At 48.4% G+C, this 10,363-nt stretch overlaps 1 protein-coding gene across 1 annotated transcript in view; it reads right to left on the bottom strand.

The window, feature by feature from the left end:
• Positions 1–4,726: 4,726 nt before the first annotated feature.
• Positions 4,727–10,363, bottom strand: part of GLI3 (GLI family zinc finger 3) — a 304,210-nt gene continuing 298,573 nt past the window's right edge. Inside the window, exon 14 of the mRNA XM_055590741.1 lies at positions 4,727–10,356. Within this exon, the coding sequence (XP_055446716.1) occupies positions 8,024–10,356 (2,333 nt within the window). The 3' untranslated portion in view covers positions 4,727–8,023. The remainder of the gene's footprint in view (positions 10,357–10,363) is intronic.

The following is a 10,363-nucleotide window of genomic DNA, read 5'->3' as shown; positions in this document are numbered from 1 at the left end:
AATGCATCTTTATTGGGGGGGATGGTTCAGATGTGGATATGGTTCAGATGGTTCAGGTGTGGAGAACCTGTGATGCCCCTTTACCACCAGCATGAGAAGCTCTCGTGTTAACTCTATAGCTTTTATGAAAGTAGGGACAACCTGGGGGTTTTAGCTGCTTCTAGCTGGAGTAGCTGAGGAATCTTTCTTCAGCTAGAGGTTGAGTAAGAAGGGCGATCCCACAGAAGCAGCTCAAGAAGAGGGCAGAGCCAATCCACCCCACTTGCTGCCCCAGCCCGATGGTGGCTGTGGACCAGGGCAGCAGCAGGCTTCTCTCCCAACAGGCCAGCCCAGGGCAAGGCTGGCTGGCTCTCCAGGGCTGCCAGTGCTCCCTCCAGCTTGGCCTGCCGGCTTGCCAGGCCACCTCACACTTCTCACGGAGCCCTGGCTTTGAAAGGCTCTAGCAGAAGGGAAATTAGAATCAAGAGGCGAGGTGTGAGCTGAGCCTTGCAGAGCTATGGCAGGCGGGAAGTGGAGGTAAGAGCTAGGAAGCACAGTTGCTTTATTAAAATAGTCCTGTAATTAAAAAAAAAAATACAACCTAAAACCTCTATGCACCATTGACTAGAAATTCCACATAAAGTTTCTTGCTTGCTCAGTGAAGAGCCAGTGATGGAAAATACCATAGGTACCAGTGCCCGCCCCACCCCCTCCCCCCACCCCAGCATCCCTAGTCCCTGGAGCTTGCTCTGCCTTTGAAGGGCTGGGCTGGACCCCACCTCCTGAGGGATGGGAAGAAAATTGTGGGGGGCCCCCTCTTGCCCCCTCTCCTGCTTCCTTAAGACGCAGCAGCTCTGGGCCATCTTGTGTGGGTCCAAGGGCACACTGCCTCCACTCCCTTCCCTTCCACATGCCTCCCACCATCACTGCCAAAAGGTACTACCTTACTTTCCCCCCTAAAATCACAATAATCTCCCAGTTGAGTCTTACTCCTGATCAATCTAATCTGGATCCCATGGAGCTGGAGCAGCGGGGATGAACTTCATGCTCTTCTTCCCTAACTTCCACTCCCCTCCTCACCCTCCACACATTCTGAAAGCCCAGTTCAAGGTCACTGTCCTTCCTGACACAAGCCAGACCGCTCTGTGTCTTCACAGGTCTAAGTCACTGTTGAGTTCCCTCAGCCTCTCCATCTCCCATATCTATTCCTTGCATCTGTCTACACCTGTCCCCATCCTTCCCTCCATCCCCCATTTCTCAGGACAGTCATCCATCCATCCTGTGATCCAGGTGGTCCCCGTGATGTTTGTTCTGACCACTGTAACATCAAGCGCCTCCTCTCCTCTGCCTCTTTCTTATTGGGTGATTAGCATGGTCAAGCCTCTATTATTAAAGAAGGAAGGAAGAGAAGATGGGAGGGAAGAAAGAAGGAAAAAATGGAAGCAAGTAAGGACAACCACCACAAGAAAATACGATTTTCTACCTCTCCAGCCTCTTTCCCTTGGAAATAATGTATTTCACATTCTCTGAGGTGACCGTAACACCTCAGACTGGAACGTGTCTCTTAGCGGATAGGAAGCATCATGCCGTAGCTTCACTGCTTGCTTTTTCTTCGTGAGAACATGGAACCATATGTGTCTCACTCTGATGGCATCTGGGATGGTGACATAGCACAGGCTACTTGAAAGAAGTCCCCACATTCCCCTTCGTCATGCGTCATTGGTTTCTTAACTGTCATGAACGCATATCTGTTCTCACCACCCCAATGGTAAATGCTCCCCCACACTCTCCGGGGTCTCCTGACTCTTATAATGGGTATTTTTTTAGCTCACGTTTTTCCAGGTCTACACATTGCACTCTACAATCTTGGCTTCCTGGAAAGCATCTCCCTGTTTCAAGAGCACGCAGTCTCTCCTGACTCTCCTTCTCTGTTGAGCCTGCCTCACCTGAGCCCTCCTTCTCTTGGTCCATGGGACCAGTGTTCCTTGGGGTTCATTTCGTAGTCTTCCTCTCATTCTATACCTGTGCCTGTTACTGGTGCTTCACACTTTGCTTCTTCTGTCCCCTGTGTGCCAAAGACTCCCAAGTCCAAGTCTACACTTGAATCTTTCTTCTGGGCACCTGTCTGTGGTATGTCTCTCCTTGCATTTTCACTACTTAAACTAGAGCATCTCAATATGGAACAGTTTTATGTCCAAGGGACATGTAGGTGTGTCCAGACACATTTTTGACTGTTACAACTTGTGGGGTGGTACTGGCAACTAGTCACTACGCATCCTACAGAACATGAGATACACCCCCACTATAAAGAATATCTGGCCCCATATGTCAATAATACCAAGGTTGAGAAGCCCTGCTATCAGGACCTCAGTTGGCTAATGCCCCAAACTGAACCTGCCCCTGAATGTCTTTTATTATGGCACACTGTGGTATTCTGTGGTTACGTGTCTGTCCCTCCCGCTGCTCTACAAGCCTATGGACCCACAGCTTTATACATCTTTCCATCTCTAGTTCCTATCAAGGACTCTGAATGGGATATTAGACATACAGGCAGTGCTGTTGAATTAATATAACTCTTGTCTAACACCTCCAGATAACCTATAAGAAGTTCTATGAGGGCAGAGACCATCCTAACCTACCACTGGGCCTTGAGGAAGGTTGGATGCAGCAAGAGAGGCAGCAGAAGATTCAGGGACAGGTGAGAAAATGCATGGAACCTAAGATTCCATGCCCCTGCTGGGTGAGTATGGGTCAAAAAAATGTATGGAAAGAAAAAAGAAGCCTAAAACCAGATTCTATTCTAGTTTCTCTTACTATTCTTAAAAATAGTAAGGAGTTTGGATAACTAGGTGGAGAAGGCATAAACTAGGTGTAGGTTGGCAAAAAGAAAATTTAAGGAAGCTAACATTAAAGGAGATATGAGCTCAGGTTGTTTTTGGAATAGTAAATATACTATAAAGTAAGGCCTGTGAAAATTAATAAAAACGAAACCCCAACAAAAATTGGGATAGCAAAGGCTACCACTTCTTGTCAGTTACTCCAAAGGTGAAAACATCAATCACAGATCCCAACAGGAAGAGACTGCCTTGTACTTCCAGACAGGAGGTACAACAACCTTACTACACCAATAGAAAGAAGGCAGATCTTCTTCCTGCCCATCAACAAACCCAGGTGATGGACATACAGCTCAGCCAATGAGGAGCCTTCATTACCCAAACTCTGACTTCCCTCCAATGAACTTTCATTTTTCTCTTATGAATGACTTTCCTGTCCCACTCTTTTCTCCATAAAAGCCTTCCATTTTGCACAAAGCCTTGGATGAAACGCTGCTCCATTCATGAACAGTTTAATAAAGCAAATTTGATTTTCAAACTTACTCAGTTGAATTTTTTTTTTACTAACCAAAGGGGAAAAACCTGCCAAGAAAATAGAGAAAGTCATGGAGTAAAAAGGGATGAATAAGACGTTTTGGCACTTGGTTAAATTTTCCATCTTATACTAGCATTCTCCTGTCATAGTCTTATCTGGATAATACATAACATCTTTGAACCAAACTTACTTAATATAAATCTTTATGAAATACCAAATGGATTGCAGCTCTGCTATTTTACCTCAAACTGCCTCCTTCACATCTCCGTGACAGGAGGAGTCTTTTAAACAAAGCTGTTAGTGGTACCTGCATCCTGTTCACACGAACTTACAGGAGTTTGTCATGCGCCTCATTTCTGGGAATATCTCTTTTCCAACTTTTCCTTTTTGTTAGCCTCATTTCTCTTATTCATTTAATTTGACTTACTACATGGCATGCATCTTTGTGAGAAGACAATTTAAACCTAAGAAAGGGCCTAAGTTCCTGTTTTTTCCCTTATTTTTTTCTGGACACATTTGGACACTTTATGTGAAGGATCTAGTTATGAGAGCAAAGAATTTTGAATTTATGAGAGGAAATTCTCCTTTGTGAATGAGGAAAGAGTGAAGCATCCTTATGACTGGAAAATTGTTGCTAGAGGTCAGGGAGTGATATATTCACCACCCACGGGACAAGCGGTTCCCTGGGACCAGGTGAGTGTGTGTGTGTTTGTGCCTCTGTGCACATGTGTGTGAAGGTTGACCCATCCTTGTAGCCCCATGATATTGACAACCAGGATCACCTGTCCTTCCCAACAACAACCAGTGCCTTCGCCTGGTAGTTCAAAAGATACCTGATGCTACTGAGAAAGAGGAAGAGACCCTCTTGAAGTCTTTTATAATGATCTCGAGAAAAGACAAATGAGAGAAATTTCTTCTATTTCTATCTGGTATCAGTTATTAAAAGCCACATTAAAGTAAGCTTCTACCATGTCAGATTTTCTGTTAAGGTGTGTTAGGGTATCTCCGAATAACAGGATGATATATAAAAGAGGGACAAGTTGTGAGACATTAAACCTATTCATATCCTTCCTCTTAAGAGTTTGGCCAAGAGATATAATTAAGAAAAATGCCCACGTTACAACTGGCATGCCTCCCAGGTACCCTTCCTCACACACCACTCGGAGAGTGTATTGCCTCATTCTCCATCTTAGGGATAAGGAGTCTGGGTCTCAGACTAAGCGTGTGTGTGTGTGTGTGTGTGTGTGTGTGTAAGTCAGGGGGGTGGTCTGAGTAAATGCAGGTTCTGGATTTTTCCAAAGAAAGCCCCTTTTCCATTCAACTATGAATTAAATAAACCGCCTAGGAAACATTTCAGTACAAAGAGTTTTTTTTTATTGACATTGTAAGAAACATTGTTCCTTTTCTTTGTTATAAAAAGACTAAGTGGTTGTGAAAGCAGAAGTAGAGTCCATCTGTTAGGGGCGCTGCAGCCCCAGGCTTGAGGTGGGCGTGGGGGGCATCGCACAGGCTGCAGGCTGATCCGAGGAAGGCCCGGGGCCGGCCACGTCCAAACACTATGCCTACAATACTTAAATGTATTTACACATGTTTCTTTTAAAAAAAGGGTTACACATTTTATTTTTTAAAAAATCTAAAAAAGGTGAAAACAATGAACTTGTATTTTATCTTACACGTTTGCAGGATACACAACAACAGTAACTTGTCAGAAGAGAACATCCTCCTATGCATTCAAAACAACATGGGAAGTCAGGTTACGAGACAGCTCAGACTCTGCTACAATCGGGTCCTCTTGGCTGGTGGCAAGCACACAGCCTCAAGCCCTGATTGGGCAACACCAACTGGTCCCTCGCTTCGAAGACATTAACGTAAAATAAGGCACATACATCGCAAGAATCAAAACTCTGTGGCTCAAGAGTGTGAGCCAATGTGTGAAGAGCAGGGGCGGTCTGATCAGTTCTTTAGAGAAGAAAACAAAATGGATTGACAAGGAAAAACACGTTTAACACAGGTGCTAAACAAAAGTACCATGCACTAGCCTGCATTAAAAAGCAGGCTATGACCATAGTGAGTTGGTGTTATCTCCCCAAGTGCAAGGGACAAGAGAAGTGGAGGGAAGACTGGAGGCTGGGGATGGGTCCCATCACAGGAGATTCTAAGTGTACAGAAATCCACGTCCAGACAGAACACTTGGAAGTGGCCCCAAAAGATCTTCTTCACTGACTATCGCAACAGACCATCACATTCAAAAGGACACTTTCCTCTCCCACCTCTCCTCTTCTCCATTCTTCTGAGATTTTCATACTGAGAGAAACCAAATACTGAGCTGAAAGGTGAGTGGGTCTTCTGCAAATCTGAAGGCCAGAGCAAGGAAAACAAAGTATGGAAAGAAAAAGATAGGGGACAACCAGAAGAATCGCCAGAAAGCAAAGGAAAAAACAAGGGCGCAAGGTGACAACCATGCTCATCTCAGTCTCCATCCATCCTTCCACGCACAGCGAAGGTGATTTGGGAACTACGGTAACTGAGAAATGCAGGGCACATCCAAGGACTCTAGTGGGGAAGGGCTCTCGGTGCAGGAGGAGGAAGACAGAAAGGCGGTTAAGCCACAAGAGCAGGCGAGCTCAGACCAGGACCTTGGGACTTTGAGTTCAGCTAGATATGAGATTCAGGGAACTGGACTGCCGATTCTGTGACCAGATCATGACCCGTTTGAAGAATACAGAAAAGGCCTCGATTTTTCCACTGAAGAGCGATAGAGACTCAACTCTCCTAGCTCAGATCACTGCTTGTCTTTTGATTTGGGGCTCTGTTCCAAAGGGGATGCTTCCTTTGATTTAAAAGAAGGTGCTGCACATGGGGAACAGCGGGAGGACCTCAATACCCCTCTGCTTTCATCTAGTTGAAAGCAAACCCAACTGTCTCAGCTAAAGTCCCAAAAGTCTAAAATTCAGAGGGGAATTTTACCCCACGTGAGATTCTTGGTCCAAATAAGAGAACATAAACCTGAGAAAAATGAGCTGGTCCTAATATTCCATTATCTCATACTTTTATTTGATTTTTGTCACTACTAATTTAAATGGCAGAAAGGGGAAAAAACATATAACGGACTCATGAATCGCATTGGATAAATCTAACTCCAAGATGAATGGGGCAGAATACAACATGTCGACTGCAGTGCTGATGTTGTATTTTCAGGGTTTACATCCTTTTTAAAGGTAAAATGCTGGATAGTCCACATACCCTGTGCACACATGGTATGTCTTTTATGTGTAGCAACTGTACACACGGGGAGTAGCTGCACTTTTTAAGTCTTTAAACCTTTTCATCTGAAAGTCTAGCTTAAGTCCACCTTAAGGACAAACTGCATAGAAGACTTAGCTTCTTAAATGGCTGCATAATGTAATAGAGTGTTAAGAATGTATCCACACAGCTATGAAACTGTGCCCTTAGAGTTTTTAAATACTGAAAATGTTTGAAGCAATTTATTCCAAATATCTTGGTCTATGAGCTTTTCTTTTACAACCAAATTTCATGAGTCCCCTAAAATAGGGCACTTAGAATAGAAATACTCTTTTGCTATAGTGGAATTAATATATTGTTGATAACATAGCCAGCTGTGGGATTAAGTACCTATATACTCAAAACTAGATATAATCAATTCTCAGTTATTCTGTTATCTATGAAAATGGGGAGAGAGATGGAACTAATCAACAAATATGCCAACCCACAAATATTTCCCAAATTCTATGCAATAGCTTTAATCTATAACATATCTACCTTCTTACCAGAACAGATGGAAGTAACAGTGTGTCTGGGCGTCGCCCAACACTCCTCCCTGTCTCCCCCTGGAACAGCGCTGAACACTCCTGGACAGACAGAGAGGGGAGGCAGGGTCCACAACTGAGAACTGATATATAGACGTGCCCACCTTCCTGTCCAGCACATGTATGGACAGGAAGAATTTTAAGCCCCAACTGTGGGCAAACAGAGTTGTATCTCCTCTGCACAGGAGCCCTGAATTTCCACTTGTGTGTATCTGTCTGAAGCGTGTCCCAAACTGAACGGGGGTTGGGAGCTTCTCAAAAGCCTGTTACCTTGGCTACAGTACACCCACAAAAGATTCCCAAATTCACTCTCCAACTTCCGACTCCTGAGCCCAGTGTGGGAATTCAAAAACAAAAGAAACAAAACACAAAAACAAACATTGAGCATATGTAAAGGAAAATGGAAAAACGCTGGACGTGTAACCCCTTAGTCACAAGCACACCAACTTCCTAGTTCCTTGGAATAACGGAGAGACACGTCAAATCCTTTCACTTGCCCTCTCTCTGAAAAGAAAGAACGCGCACATCACCATTTACACCGGTTTACTAAAAAAAAGAAGGGGGAGGGAGGAACAGGCTTACAGTTTTCTTTTAAGAGGATGTTTTGAGCGTAACAATACTGATTCAAAACTGAAATGGAAGACAATTTCTCCCTAGAATACTTTAGGGTTTTTCAGAGTCCTTTTCCATAAAAGGAATATACTTGAAACACATCCCAGTTAGGTGAGATGAGATCGCTAAAATACATACAGAACTAAAAAAACTCAGCCAAACAAAAAAGGGTCAATTTAATCTTTTAAACTCCTAAAGTTTCAGGTCTCTTGGCAGTCGTTTTTTTCCCCTAATGCTTACTGCATAACCGCAAGGAATTTGCTTTCTTCCGCGAGGGAGGTCAGCAGAGAGCTCATGTCCCCGATTGCCATGTTGGTGGTGCTCAAAGACAGAGGCGGGAACGGGAGGGCGGCTCGCGGCGTGGTGAGTCGGGAGGAGCTATGAGAAAGGTTCTGAATAATGCTTGGGCTCAGGGCTCCTGACATCAGGCTGGCATGGTCCCCGTCGTCTATGATAGCGTCGAAATCAATCTGCACCCCTTCCAGGTCATGGCTGTCAAGGCTGTCAACTGTGCTTGTCACCTGGTTAGCACCTGGGGAGAGTAATTCAGAGTTTTCGGCGCCGGCCCCCTGGAGCAGGCAGTTGGCTTCTGACATGGAGAAGGAACCAGTTTTCATGTCTTGCTGACCGAAGCCAACGGTTTGGTCATAGAACTGACCAGAGTAACTCTGCACATTCGAACAGAGCTGATGGGGCTGTCCTGGCATCTCCATCTTGATGCCATTCACCCTGCAGGTCTGACTCGGGTCACTAAACTGTCCTGGCTGCAGAGCGAGACCACCCCTTGGCCCAGCCTGGCGCCGGCTGCCCCCGTAGCCAACACATGGCTGGTAGCCCCTGACGGCTGCCACGCTTGGCGGCTGCACGCTGATGCTGGGAGGCCCGGGCAGGCTGCTCTCCGGCCCTTGATAGATGTGTGAGGTAGCACTAGCCTGCCCCAGCAGGTTCTGCCCCGAGCGGCCTGCCCCCTGGGTGTGTGTGCTGTCACCAAGGAGCTGCTGAGCCAGGTACCCCTGCCCTGTGGGGTCTGGGGTGGGTATGCCATTCACCGTGCTGCCGGTTGACTCATTCGGCACCACCGACAGGCCAAAATCCAGATGGCTCCCACTCCCTTGCATGGTGATGCTTTTCAGCTTTGCCGCCTGGATCCCAGGGCCACAGGCCCCATCGAGTAAGGCGGGGGCACCAGGCTGCCTGTTGAGGCAGTTCCCATACTGCTGGGCCTTATAGGGTGGTTCGTGGAAGGCATTCCCGTTGGTGCCAGCTCCGCCACCGTGGCTCACTAAGTGTTCCGGGCCCCCGAAGGAGCTGGCATGCTCCCCAAGGGTTGGATACCCCCCAGCTGGGCCAGCCCCACTCCTCAGTGGATTCTGTGGGTGAACACCCATGTGGCTGTATGACCCGAAGGCCCGGGCCTGCTGCCCCATGGACCGCTGGCCGCATTTCAGCTTGGAGGAGGACAGGTCGGCGCTGCCGGAGCTGACTTCGTTCCACTGAATGGGCAGGTCGGATTTACTGGCATCGGGGCAGGGCTGCTCCAGGCTGCGGTACTGCTGGCTGCCGGTGTGGCTGGCGTGGCTGTCGGGCAGCCCCAGTGGGTCAAAGTCCCCGGGTCCACTCCCTAAGCCGTGGGGCACTTTGCTGTCATCAGAGAAGGTGCCTGGGAAGTGCTGCTCATACCCGGCTGGGTTCTGGGAATTTAAATACTGCACCACATCATCGGGCAGGAGGTCCTCATCGTTCAGGCTCACGTCGGCGTCCATGGTCAGGGACTCCAGGGTGACATTCTCAGTGATGCTCGGGGGACAGGGAGAGGAGTGGAAGTGGCGGGCCTGGCCCCCATCGGGCCGCGTGTAGTTCTGAAGCACAAGGTTGCGCTTTTCCAGGGATGGAGGCAACACCGGAGGGTTGAAGCTGTTAAGGCTGTTGAACCGCTGTACCCGGGGCAGAGAGAGGCTCTCCGAAACCGTCCTCACCGGGTCGCTGGCTCTTCTCACGCCGTTGCCCAGCGCATCCTGGGGCAGCAGTGGGCGCCGGCCGTAACCGTGGGCCCCGCCGTCGCTGCATCTCCGAGGAGGATGCACGGGAGGCAGGGTCCCCGCCGGCTCCCTGCCATCTCCCAACAGGGCCATCCGGGTCTTGAGGCTCATCCTCTCCATGTTGGGCAGCGGGGTGGGCGGGGGGCCGCCCGTGGCGGCGGCGTACTTGGCTTTCAGGCGGTACTGCTGGGCGGGAGTGAGGCTGAGCAGGCTGGGCAGACCGTCGCCCTGGCTGGCCTCGCTGGACCTGCGAGAGGCGTCGGTGGAGATGGGGTCGTAAGAGTCGGCCACGCTCACGTTCTGGGGTCGCCCCTCGGCCTGGGACGCCTCGCTGGACCGGCGGCTGGAGAAGCAGGGCGAGATGCCAGAGGAGCGGCGGCTGCTCAGGTAGGCGGAGCTGACGGTGCTGGTGCTGCTGTCTCTCCGGTTGAGCATGTTCAACATGGTGATGTCCACCCCAGACAGGTCGCTTCTGTTCGGGAGGAGGGGCATGGGCCCGCCCAGACTGCAGCTGGTACTGGGCTGTGTGCCTGCAGA

This window comes from Bubalus kerabau, chromosome 8 (assembly GCF_029407905.1).
Source record: "Bubalus kerabau isolate K-KA32 ecotype Philippines breed swamp buffalo chromosome 8, PCC_UOA_SB_1v2, whole genome shotgun sequence".
Lineage (NCBI taxonomy): Eukaryota > Metazoa > Chordata > Mammalia > Artiodactyla > Bovidae > Bubalus > Bubalus kerabau.
This window is presented reverse-complemented; position numbering and strand designations above follow the sequence as displayed.